At 40.8% G+C, this 13,680-nt stretch overlaps 1 protein-coding gene across 1 annotated transcript in view; it reads left to right on the top strand.

Annotated features, from left to right (window-relative positions):
- The window catches only part of LOC126284147 (uncharacterized), a 144,250-nt gene extending 130,998 nt beyond the window's left edge, over nucleotides 1-13,252 (top strand). The window contains exon 4 of the mRNA XM_049982868.1: nucleotides 13,060-13,252. Within this exon, the coding sequence (XP_049838825.1) occupies nucleotides 13,060-13,128 (69 nt within the window). The 3' untranslated portion in view covers nucleotides 13,129-13,252. The remainder of the gene's footprint in view (nucleotides 1-13,059) is intronic.
- The last annotated feature ends 428 nt before the right edge of the window (nucleotides 13,253-13,680 follow it).

Below are 13,680 nucleotides of genomic sequence, written 5' to 3'. Positions count from 1 at the left end.
CCGAAACTAGGCACTATACCCCTAACTGAATTTCACGAAAATCCGTCACGTTTACCGCTTTAAAACCAATTTTTATGTAAGTCTGTTTCCGTACTCCTTCCGATGTTGTTCATAGGTAGTATTTAGAAACACCACTGTTTCTTCATTACATCATATACACTGAAAAATAATGTGGAAAACAGGGCTAAAATATTCAGGAAACATTAAATTTCTGGTACACTTTGTTTAAGCGTTTTAAAATTGTTGACACAATTTTTAACGGTATTTCAAATTTTCAACTACTTTGCTAAGTTATTTTATCACTTACTTCAGCCAAAAGTCACACAAATGCTTCCATTACTACTTTCGACTTATTATCGCCCCTTCAAGAGAAGATGGTCTGTTCAAACGAAGGAAAAGACCAATTTTAAAACACTAGGAAAGCACAGTAGCGTATATACACAACCATACTTACATGAATACATTACACAGTAACTCTTCAACCGAAGAGGTCCAGAGAGACAAAACGCTCATATGGTTTACGAATCTGCGCTCCAACAGTTGGAACTGAAAGCTACAGTTGACTACGTAATGATAAGAAGTTCGCAAGTCTCAAAACAGACAACCTAATTAAAAATTTTCAACATGGTGGAGTAAATGAAGACTGGAATCAGATTAAATCTGGTATATACAAAGCAGCAGAAAAGATAGTTGGAAGAACTGAACCCAAAAACAAGAGGAAATGGATTACAGCAGATATTATTGAGCTTATAGAAAACAGAAGATTATACAAAAATGCAAGTGAGGAACAAGGAAAAGCTGAATACAGAAGACTAAGGAATTTAGTTAATAGAGAAGCTAGGAAAGCAAAAGAAAATTTTCTTGGAGAAATGTGCAGGAAAGTAGAAGAAAATATGCAAAACGGAAGAACTGATTTAGCCTACAGAACAGCAAATCAATTTTTTTTTAACAAACGTAAAACAGTACTCTCAGGCACAATAGAAAATAAAGAGGGGAAAATTCTGTTTGGTGAAGACATGCTGAAGAGATGGAAAGAATACATAGAGGAGTTGTATGCTGGAACACCTCTTTCGGAGGAAGTAAGAGGAAGAGAAGAGGAAGTAGACGAAGATGACAAGGGAGATGACATTCTGCAAGAAGAATTTGACAGAGCTCTAAAAGAACTACAGGACAACAAAGCAACGGGTACTGATGACATCCCTGCAGAACTAATAAAGAATGCTGGTGACGGCATGAAAATGATGGTGCTTAAACTTATTAGGTCCATCTATAACACAGGAGAGATACCGACAGACTTCCAGAAATGTATCATTGTTCCTATACCAAAGAAGGCAGCAGCTACGAAATGTGAACAGCACCGAACTCTTAGCCTAATATCACATGCATCAAAAATTCTCATAAAAATAGTTCTGAAGAGAATTGAAGAGAAGGTGGAGGATATGCTGAGTGAAGATCAGTTTGGTTTCAGAAGGGGATTGGGAACAAGAGAGGCGATTCTGGCACTGAGACTCATTATCGAAAAGCAATTACAGAAAAATAAACCAACTTATATTGCCTTTGTAGGCATGGAAAAGGCATTTGATAACGTTATCTGGCAAGAGATGTTCAGAGTGCTGAGGAAAATTGGAATAAAGTACAAAGACATCCGCGTGATACTCAGTTTCTATAAGAATGAGGTGGCAGTGATTAGGAACTGTCACCAGGAACAACAAGCAAATATTAGAAAAGGGGTAAGACAAGGATGTGCTCTCTCTCCTCTTATATTCAATGCTTACATCCAGGAAGCTATAGACCAAGTCCGAGAAACTACTGAGGTGGGGATCAAAATTAATGGGCAGAAGATAGACATGGTACGTTATGCAGATGATATTGCTATAGTCACGGAGACAGAAGAAGATCTAGAGGAAGTCCTCAGAACAACGGAAAAAATTCTATACAATCAGTATGGAATGAGAATAAACAAGAAAAAGACTAAAGTGATGGTATGCAGTACAGGAGCAGAATATGAACCTCCGAGAATTAGAATTGGAAGAGAGGAGCTGGAAGTGATACAGGAATTTACTTACCTGGGAAGCAAAATCACAAGGGATGGTAGAAGCCGGAAAGAAATTGCGACCAGAATACAAAAGGCCAAAATTGCATTTAATCGGAGAAGGAACTTACTCACCAGCAACAACATCAGTCTGAAAATAAGGAAACGCATCATGAAAGGTTTCGTTTGGAGTGTGGCCCTATATGGATGTGAAACTTGGACAGTTGGAAGAGCAGAGAGAAGACGGCTAGAGGCCCTGGAGATGTGGTGCTATAGAAGGATGATGAAGATCGGCTGGACAGACAAAGTAACAAATGAAGAGGTGCTTAGAAGAGTACAGGAAACCAGATCTCTGTGGAGGCACATCCAAACAAGAAGAGACAAACTTGTAGGGCACATCCTACGACACAACAATATCATTGGAACAATAGCAGAAGGAGTTATTGAGGGAAGGAATCGGCGGGGGCGACCAAGGATATCATACATGCAACAGATCATGAATGACGCTGGATGTAACACATATGTGGAAATGAAGAGGAAAGCAGACAGAAGAGAGGAATGGCGCTCTGCTGCAAACCAACCTCAGGGTTGAACACTAAAAGAAGAAAGAAGAAGAAGTCTCAAAACACGAAAATATGACCAAGAATATTCACAATGTAAAATTAACTTTCAGGTAATATCTTTTCAAAGTGGAAACTAGTAATGAAACATTTAACGCCTAGCAAATTAGATGAAAAAATCAAGACGGATGACAGTCCGATAGTAACAGTTGTGGTCGAAAATGTACACTGCACATAAAATTACGGTTGTGTACAGAAGTTTGTCATTCAGTTTCCTATTCTTCTGCTATAAACTTTTATTTATGTTTACACAAAACATGTAATGAGGACTCGGTAATAAGACGGAATTGGTAATAACACTTCTAATATGAGTTAAGCTCAAGTATATTATTAAAGAAAATTACAAGACCGCAGACAATATGCTTAGTGTCCTTACGTTGATAAGTTACATTTTAACCAGTTTTGAACGTTGAAACACTATGTTAATTCCTGCACGTTTAATTCACATGTAATTTCGAAGTGATATAAACTTGAGCGGGATTTTGATATGACAAGGCGATAACGACAAAGAAAATTTGGACCGAGAAGAGAGAGAATGGAAGCCCGTGCGAATGCTACAAGAGCCGCCACGAAACTGAGAAATCGGCATGTTCGCGTCTTTCGCTCCCCCCATCGTGCAGGTTATCGAGACGGACCCAGGTGCCGGTAATTAATGGCCGGTGTTAACTCGGTGTGGGGATGTGGGTGTTGGTGGGGGCAGCATGGCCGCACGTACTCGCCTGCTCCCGCGTATAAAAGGCGCGGCCGACCGGCCGACCGGCCATCCTCACACGCAGTCTTCCGACCGCACTATCCCCCGCTCTCATCGCCGAAGTCCACACTTCTCTTCTGCAAAATGATGAAGCTGGTGAGTATTTTACTTGCGTTTCTCACACGTTTCCATTCAAAACGAATATGCCTTATTGCTGAGGCTGTACATTGCGAAAGTCTGTGAATTACGTGACTGAGTCCTCTCGTCATAATGCGTTGAAACCATTTCGTATTCCCTGGTTTGTACTCGCCAATCGATATTTAGGGCTTGGCTGCCTACGGGCGCTACACTCTAATTCGCGAACAGAGTATCACACCAGTTTTGTGATCGGATAGAGGCCTCACTAACAAGTAATGAGAGTTACTAGAGAGAAACCATCGAACGTAAAGTAGCTTTGGGCGCACGCCATGGTACATTACTGTTACATATATGCTACGAACTGACGCACCAACCTAATACATGAACACGCGCAACGGGAAAAAAAATGTACCGAATTCAGAAGGAAATGCAGACAATTGAAGTTCATGTACGTATTTGTAGCTGAAGCTCGGTATAGATAAATGTAATGTATTACACATAAGTGGGCGACATTATTATATGGTTAGATGATCGCAGAAGAATCACTGGGAGCTGTCATGGCATAAAACGCCTACGAAAGTACGTACAGAGCTGTTAAAATTGTAACGACGACGTAAAACTAACCACAGGTAAAAGCAGTGAAAGAGAGTTCCACTGGAAGAACCCTCGGGAAAAGTAATCCACGCACAAACGAGGTAGCTTACAAACCTCTTGTTTAACCAATAACAGAATATTGCTCGTCTGTCTGAGATCTGTACCAGGTAGGTTTGAGAGAGGAAACGGAGATGACTGAAAGAAGAGGACGCCTTTTGTTAGAGCTTTATTTAGAAAACGCGAAAGCATCAGGTGCTGCACTGGAGTTCCAGTGGCGGACTTCACAGCAGAGGACTTGGCTGCTGAAACGACTTCCTAACTATTCCCACCATACTAGCCTCAAGCAACACACGAGTGGCTTGCGGAGTATACACGCAGATGTAGGTGTAACATAGCAGCCGAGCCAAGTGGCTCAATGCTTATCATACTGGACCCACTTTCTAGAGGAGGTGAGGACAGCCCTCGTGATTTACTTATAGATTCACCGCTTCACTGAGTCAGTGGAGGCCATTGCCATGGTGTTTCCTTAGGCAATGCTCCAATTGGTTTCCTACCATATCTTTCTGTATTCCGATACTGTGCTCTGTTTCTAATGATGAGTGAAGTTGTGCAGTGCTGCGACACGCGACATACATTAGGAAGGGCGGTGACAGAAATCTCGTTCGGCCACCCTTCAGGCATATTTTGGGATGGGGTCCCTGAACAGCATATATTAGATTTCCTTTCCCAACCAAGCTAGCGGGTTCTAGGAGCTTCAGTCCGGAAACGCGCTGCTGCTACGGTCGCAGGCTCGAAGCCTGCCTCAGACATGGATGTCCTTAGGTTAGTTACGTTTAAGTAGTTCTAAGTTCTAGGGGACTGATGACCTCAGATGTTGTCCCAGAGTGCTCAGAGCCATCTGAACCATTTGAACGAAGCTAGCGTTTCGCATCGAATAAGGAAGTCGTCAACGAGATGTTGATGACTAATCTTTATCCATCCTTTCCATTTCCAATAGCCGCTACGTCAGCTGAACATTAAAATAAGCTATCTTCCTTCTCACTCTAATCTCCACTCATGAACATCGACTGGAGCAATCTATGTGTATTTCACGATACAACTGTCATATCAGTTTGTTGCTGTTATGTTGATGATGACTGCTTTTCCCTGCCTGGTGCAATACTGTTCGTCCCTAAATATATCTCTAGTTTTACACTACTTCTCTACAATTCACACTTACGTGCCAGGCTGGGGATCCATCCAACCACCTTCAGACTACTTCTGTACCGTTTCACTCTCGAACCAATTGAGGGGCAAAGGAACACTTTAATATTTCCTTGGGAGTTCTGATTTCTGTTATTTTATTACGAAGATCATTATTCCTTATGCAGGTGGAAATCAATAAAATATTTTCTCAATGTAAGGAAAAAATATGGAGACTGAAATCTAGAGAAAAGATTACGCACCGTCGAAATGCGCCTTTGATTTAATAACAGCCACCCCAATTTGAGCATCGTATCCGTGAAATTATGTAAAATGAACAACTCGCACAACAGTTGCTTAATCCACAACTTTTATTGTGTACACGGCCGGTTTGCGAACAACGTTCCAGCACCTGGTATAAGAAATCATGTCTCTTAGCTATCTAAGGACATTCTCACCCCAGTGTTGTTCTGGAACCAAAGGTTGTGTTCCAGATAGCGTAGCACAGGTGATCGGTTTTTGTGGAACTTAATTCGCTTCTATCCTTTTGACACGGAACCTTAGGTTGTACAACAACATTGGTGTGAGGGTGGCCTCATAAAGTTATGTGATTTTATTTTTTACAACAGGTGATGGAACTTTAAATGTTCTGAACCCGGTCGCCTACACAATATAATATTGCGCATTAAGCAACGGTTTTGCGTTTTTTCTCATTGTACAACATTGTCTTATGTAGTTGCGCGTGTCCCATAGGAACTCTTTGTGCTCATTTTTGACACGCTCTTACCTATTTCACGGTAATACGACCTGCCCTTCTTTGAACTGTTTACATGTCCTCTGCCAATCCTACCAAGTAAGGATCCCATATCGAGCAGCAGTACTCAAGAAGATGACACGAACAAGTTTAATGTGGGCAGTCTGTTTAGTAGATCTGTTACATGTTCCACGTATTCTTACAATAACATACAGATTTTGGTTTGCCTTTTTCACAACATTACTTAAGTGATTGTGTTAATTTAAGGTTTTTGTAATTGTAATCCCTAGGTATTTAGGTTAATTGACAGCATTTGCATTTTTGTGCGTAACTGCTGAACTCAAAATCCTCAACGTTCTTCCCATGTCCTAGTCCTGGACTTCCCTAACCTTTCTTTCCCATTTCTGGTCTTTCCACAACCAAGTTTGCTATGCCTAAGTGTCGTAGCGGAAACCAAACTAACTACCCTTCATATCGTAAGAGGCTTCAAAAAACGTATTTTCTGTGTTTTATAGAACTTCTATGTATGTCATTTTGTCTATTCACTTAATTTTTAATTTTTATCAGTAGCACCATATTTCATATCCTTCCAGCGTCCTCTTCTCCGGATTTCTGGTTATCCACATTTCATTTGCACACGATGCAATACTCCAGGGGTTTACTTTCTCGAGCTTCATATCAGCAACACTCCTTCCACAAACACCCACCCCTCCTCCACCCCAAAAAAAGCTGCTATCCTTTAACGAATCGAACTTGCATGTATGAAACAGCCCCAAATGCCTGACTGAGTTACAAATAAGTTATCGGGTGAAATATTTTATATTAAACGGTTGAACCCTTCTTGGCTGAAGGTGGAAAATCGTAATTACTTCGGTTTTGTTCCTTTCGAAGTTCTGAACCTGCAGGTTAATGAACAGACTTGGTTAACCAACGAACTTAAAATTCCTTTATATGTTCATGTAAGAACTGTTGGGGAAATAAATTAAAATGTCATGCCTGATGCTAAAGCTGTACTGCATGAACACCGAAAATATAGCACGCTATAAAGTTATTTCCTTCCATTATTTTATGGAGGGCACCAACAAGAACAAGTTTCGAAAAGCTTTCAAATTGTGTAAACTTTATTGGAAACCGCTAAGCGCTCTCATCCTCAAATACTGGATGAATGTAGTCTTTTTTTTGGGAGGGGGGGCAGTGGGCTGCGCTTTGCTTGTGCGCTTAATTTTCTTGCTTTCATTGTCTGTTTAATGCATTTGCATGGTCCAAAATGAACAACCCACATATCCCACCCCCTGTTCAAGCACCTCAGCTGCAAGTGTTAGATGCAAACGCAGCTAACACAGATGTTTCTATTTTATACTCAGCAAATTGCCACACTGCTAAAGGTGGTATAGCAGCCAATCACAGCTCAGGCCACCAATATAGTGCAGTAGGCACCTACTGTAGCTCCGAGTGCCATACCTCCTTTTCGCCAGTTTAACAAACAACAAGATGAATGGCTCTAGTGGTTGCAACAGTTTGAAGCCCAACGTAATCGCTCACAACGTACCAAACACTGTGAAGGAGGTGCTGTGTTTCGCCTCATTCAGAAATTGTGGCAGCTAGGTACCAAGTCTTTCATTGCAATAGAAGGTCAGATCAAACTTATAGCGAGTGGGTAACAGAATAGCTGGGTATAACGAGGAAATGCAAATTCAAAAGTGATTATGGTGCTTTTGATTCAGATGTTATGCTGTGTGACGTGATCATCTACATTGTAACTGATGTCAGACTTGGAGAACAGTTTCCGGAAGAGTCTGACCCAACATTTCAGCACGTAGTGCAAATACAACATTAGTATGATTCCGGTGCCATGTCGGCCGATAAATTTGAGCAACCGCCAATTCGCTCGGTTGAGTCATCCGTTGCATGCGACCAGCCCATTAGGCAGCGGCAGCTGTGCAATGATTCGGATTATTTTCATTCTGTACTCCCAATGTAGTGACATATTTCCAACTATGGATGCCAAGTGATACATCATACCTGTCACATACATTTGAAATTTGGATGAAAGAAACAATAACTAAATATGAAATATAAACAAAAAGTTATTTTTTTAGATTTTCCTGCTCACGTTGGAATACTGTTCCTGGTGGCAGATTATGATTACTTTTATTTAGCTATATCAGTGTAATCCTACACGAAGCTGTAATGCGATTCCGATATATCTTTGAGTCATACATTGTTATGAGATGCTAATGAGATGAAGCATATGACATAAATAATGTTAATAAATGTCTTTCATAAAATAGGTCGACTCCAAACCAAAGTTATCTGTGATTGCAGCTTGTCAGATTTGAGTAACGTCGCTGAAAATACTTTGCCGTGACGCCTCTCAGGAATATTATCTAACTTCTTTAAAGTAACCTCGAACATTGCGGACTAATTTTTCAGATATACAGCATGATTAAATGTCGGCGAAGCCCACTAAAAGTCTCCCACAAAAGTCTCGTCTTTAACATGTGCCACTTGTCTCACAATAGTTTTGAAATTAGGTTATGACTGGGATTCCATAAATAAAACACACAACTTTGAATAACATTTTGATTTCATATTATATTTTCAACATACACTCACCGGTATATTAATTCAGCTATAACAGTAATCAGAATCAGAATCAAATATGCAAACGAATGCAATGTGAATGAGACTCACAGAGTGTAATTATTTCTTCACTTATATAGCAGCTGTAAAAAATATTTTCGTCATTCTACGACATAGTTCGTGTTAGGTCTCGACATTTTAGGTTCTCCTTGCTCTTACATAATCTTCGTCACTGTGGTCGAACATTAACTATTGTCACTTATACGTAACTAATTAAATATTAAAGATACGTAAAAACTCTTAAACTTAAGTGAGTAGGTGCCACGAAATCACAGAGCCAGGCACATTCACCGTGTCCCCATTAAAGATTGCACGAAGCGCTCATCAGTACGTTTATAGGCGTTATTCCAGCCCTGTCCCTTGTATTCCCTACGACACATAGGGGTGCTTTTTCTGTTCCTGGATACTTCAAGGTTGTCGCTACATTCCTCTTACTGTCGTAAACTTCTTAGTTGGAAAGATTGGATTGGATCGCTTGCTCTCTGAAATTTTTGATCATACTTTTTTTCTCTTTAAGTTCTCTATAACAACGAATTTTGCCCTGTCATCACAGAAACAACTGCTTGTTAGAAGAGTTTGTTTGCGGTTTGTGACTGTCAGCGATTGCATATTCCTCATACTGGACGCCGCTGACCGAGTTTGCGTCGGATTTTGTCGGGTGCGGGTTTCTTGTAACTGGCTCCCCTGCCTCTGTCTTAATAAGTTGCTTTAGTTTGTCCTGCAGAACCTGTGGCAATGCTGGAACTGTGTGTTTCAGGTGTTAGTGCTGTGTGCCGTGACGGGCGCCACCCTGGCCGCTCCTGCCGAAGACACCAGCGTCCAGAGGTCCAAGAAGGCGGTCGACCCCCTGGTCACAGGTAAGGAACTCCTAAAATCATCTCGCGTTAGACGTAGTAACGTGTACAATATGTTCATTCGAAATACATACGCTTTCATATGCGTTTTTCCTGCCCTTTTGTACACGGTAAGAAAAAAGAAACATAGGCACACCTCGAAGGAATTATCCGAATGGGACAGAAACTGATAGATGTGATGTACATGTACAGACAGACAAACGATTACAATTTCAGAAATGTTTGGTGATTCATTCAAGAGCAAGAGCTTCACCAATTGAACAAATCAATAAGGCATTGGTCCATTTCTCTCTCTTATGCAAGCATTTGTTCGGCTTGTAATTGATTGACAGAGTTGTTGGTAGCCCTCCTGAGAAATATCATGCCATCTTCTGTCCAGTTGGGGCTTTAGATCATCAAAACCCCGAGCTGCCCATAATGATCCGAACGTTCTGAGTTGGGGAGAGATCCGGAAATCTTGCTGTCCAAGGCAGCGTTTGCCAAGCATAAAGATAAACAGTAGTAACTATCGTCGTGGGCGGGCGAACATTATCTTGCTGAAATGTAAGGGAAGGATGGCTTGCCATGAAAGCCAACAAAACTGCGTGTAGAATATCGTAGGTATACCGTTGTGCTGTAATGGTCCCTCAGGTGACAACCTAAGTGGTCCGGCAATGAAAAGAAACGGCATCCCAGACCATCATCCTCGCAGTTAGGGCTCATGGCGGGCGACTCTCAGATTGGTATCCCGCAGCTGTCTGGGGTGTCTCCAGACACGTCTTCGGCTTGGAATCTCATTAATTGGAGTAGAATTGTCTTCATTGATGAGTCGTGCATGCTCCAAAATGACCGCCGATGACCAGTGAAGACATGAATCAGATTTTCACTCTGAAGTGGCGTGTGCGCTGATATGAAACTTCCTGGCAGATTAAAACTGTGTGCCGGACCGAGACTCGAACTCGGGACTTTACCTTTCGCGGGCAATTGCTCTACCAATTGAGCTCCGAAGCACGACTCAGGCCCCGTCTTCACAGCTTTACTTCTGCCGGTACCTCGTCTCCTATCTTCCAAACTTTCCCGCGAAAGGCAACGGTCCCGCGTTCGAGTCTCGGCCCGACACACAGATTTAATCTGACAGGAAGTTTCAGTGAAGACTTGTCTGTGGAGGCACACCAACCAAATGTCGCCGCCATATGGCCTGACAACTGACAGTGAAAGAAGTAGGAGATCTTGAAAGCTTATGACACCATTAATATTAATCGCTTATCTCAAAACCAATGGTTTGAGACATTCGCATACGAAACTGCGAGTTCCACCACGAGAGGCATTTGAATGATCACCTGCACCAAGTCTAAGATAGGAAACAAAATATTGATATAATAGAACCAAAACAACACGCATTGTAATGTCGTGACTAATGGTTATACTTCCTTTTGCTTAAAATAACTACCCTATGTGAAATTTTTCTACTACCTGACAGAGTAACACAGCTGTTCAGTCTTCAAGTTGTATATGCGTTTTCAATTAAGTGGTCAAAGCAAACTGGAACGGAACAATATCCACGTCTCATTAAATTCTGTTTTCTTCTGTCATTCAGTATCACGTCTGCGTTTAAGTAGTCCAATATTAAACGCCAAGGAATTATATTTTCAGACGATGATATTGATATGTAAATGTCATAATCTGACTTTTGCCACATACACTGGAAATTAGGCATGTATGTCACTGCAGAAAAGTTGACTGAAGACTGATGATGAAATGTCTCTCACGTAACTTTATTTGTAGTGTTTCACGTTGTAGTCTCAGATAATCAACGATCCTTTTCATGTGGAACGATGTCAGGGAACAGCTTCAGCGAATCTATAAGAAACCCTGGAGGACAAATACCGTAGGCGAACACAGCTATTAGAATTCATAGAACAAGTTACTAATGATGTTTCTGCTCTGGCTTGGCGAGATTAGTATAGGTAGGAGAATGATTCTTTGTACACATAGCAATCCACAGTTATGTTCACCAGAAGAAAAATTAACAGCGGCTTGCAACAATCTTCTTTTCAGTCACTCGGAAATACACGGTCATTCGAGCAAGGATGAATCTATGAGCCATATTATGTTTCCAGATCTAATTTTCTTCTCTTTGCATATTATAATCTAATAATTTTATAAACAAAGGTTACAGAAATATCTTAGTTTTTATCTTTCATTCCACCAGTTAACACGAGTGATTTCGGAGAGTATTATTATTATAACACAGCGGCTGTAACACAGTGTAGGTGCAAACTAATACAAAATAAGAGAAAGAGGAGAAATGGGTAGATATTGAAGTGAAAAACAAAAATTGCTCGTGGAACACAAAAGCTCAATAAGTTAAGCTGAGAGGCGCGTTACTAAAAAATTCGGCAAGTAAATTGAGGGTTATATTATGCACATTCTTGAACTGTAATGGTCACACTGTTAAAATGTGAATGAAAATTAAAGAATAATAAAGTAGCACATGTTGCCATGAACAACACAAAATTTTTGTTTTTACTAAAAGAAAATTACTCTGAATAAGGATAATCTTCATCGAGGAAAGCTGCTAGTCGATAATAAAATTCTGTCAAAATTTGTAGATTGTTTGTCGTCCATTTTCTTAATTGGAAAAGTATCCTCCACTATGTTAAACTAAACAGAAACGAGATTTTTATCGTTAACTGAGGTCAATGAAATATTATCAGTCCTTTGTTCAGTAGCTAATGGAAACCGAAAGTTATTTGTAGTCAGACATTATTTCAAGATGGACTAGCTGAAGGACTGTGATAGTAGAATGTACAGTTTGCGCTGAGAGAGATTGTAATTTACACTTTCATTTAGTTTTGATGCACTGTATTATAATATTATTGTGAAAGTCAAATATTTTCTTAGAAAGAATAAATGAGGAAATCTCAGCTTGTATACTTGGCATAACGTTCCAAATATGCTCATGTTGCATAGTGCAACGTAGCTACTGGTTTAGGATATCTGTGACTCTAGAAAAAGTATGCAGACAGTAAGACTATGTGTTACATCAGAGAAACAACATCAGTTTCGGAAACGAGAGATAGGACGGTTGTACCAGGGTATAAGGACGAAGAACGAAATTTGAAATCTATGGCGACTTTTTGTTTGCTTTTTTAATTGGTACGAAACAGAGTAAAATTCAATAATTTCTAAATATTAGATTATTATTTCGCATTATACTAAAGACATATAACTAATGTATGGGTATTTGTGCCTCCCATACTGTTCTCGTCTCTTTACCCTGGCGGTAATAGTGTGTCTTTTTATTTGCAGGGGCAGCCTACAACCCGTACTATTCTGGCGTGGCTGGGCGCTACTCCGCCCTGGGCTACACAGGGGCCTACCCCTATTCGGCAGCCTACAACCCCTTGACTGATGCCTACCCCTACACAGCTAAAACCTACCCCTACACAGCCAAAACATACCCCTACACAGCTGGAACATACCCCTACACTGCTGAAACATATCCCTACAATACAGCTGCCCACCCCTACACCGCTGCTGGCGCCTACCCCTACACGGCAGGGATAAACGGTTATCCGTACACTGCTGGGGCTTACCCACATGCTGCTGCTGCTGGAGTTCTCCCCTATGCTGGATAAGGAAGACGAACCGTTCTGCAAATTCATTCTGACAATGTTCTAGTGCCTTCTCTGTTACTAATATTGTATAGTACTGGATTTAATACTTAATTTGTCAAATAAAAATAGCTGTGGAGAAATTCAATATCAGATCTATTTATTACACCCTCATCATTTCCCATTCAGATCATTATCCACGCTACACTCAATAAGCTTTGTCTATCTTAGTTTTGGACTGTTGTGGATAAGCAGCTTATATTGCATCGGCAATAGCTTTAATGTTTAGAAATAAGACACACATATATTATGGATCTTATCCACATAGAACGTCATGCACTTACTTTATGGAGGACTCCCATCATAGTCGAGTGCAATGCCCTCTATGGCATTGTAGCGAGAAGGAAGCGACTCTGCCTTAACTTCTCTGGTTTCTGGATTACTAACCTGGTGTCTTGCTGCTTCGGTTGTCCCTCGTCGCACAGTAGCAGCGCTCAGGTGCCAGGTTCAATGAAGGTTTGTCACCCTGCTGAAGTGGCATGTGTCGGGATGCCAGTTGTTAAACGTTAACAACGT

Source organism: Schistocerca gregaria, chromosome 8 (assembly GCF_023897955.1).
Source record: "Schistocerca gregaria isolate iqSchGreg1 chromosome 8, iqSchGreg1.2, whole genome shotgun sequence".
NCBI classification, from domain to species: domain Eukaryota; kingdom Metazoa; phylum Arthropoda; class Insecta; order Orthoptera; family Acrididae; genus Schistocerca; species Schistocerca gregaria.
This window is presented reverse-complemented; position numbering and strand designations above follow the sequence as displayed.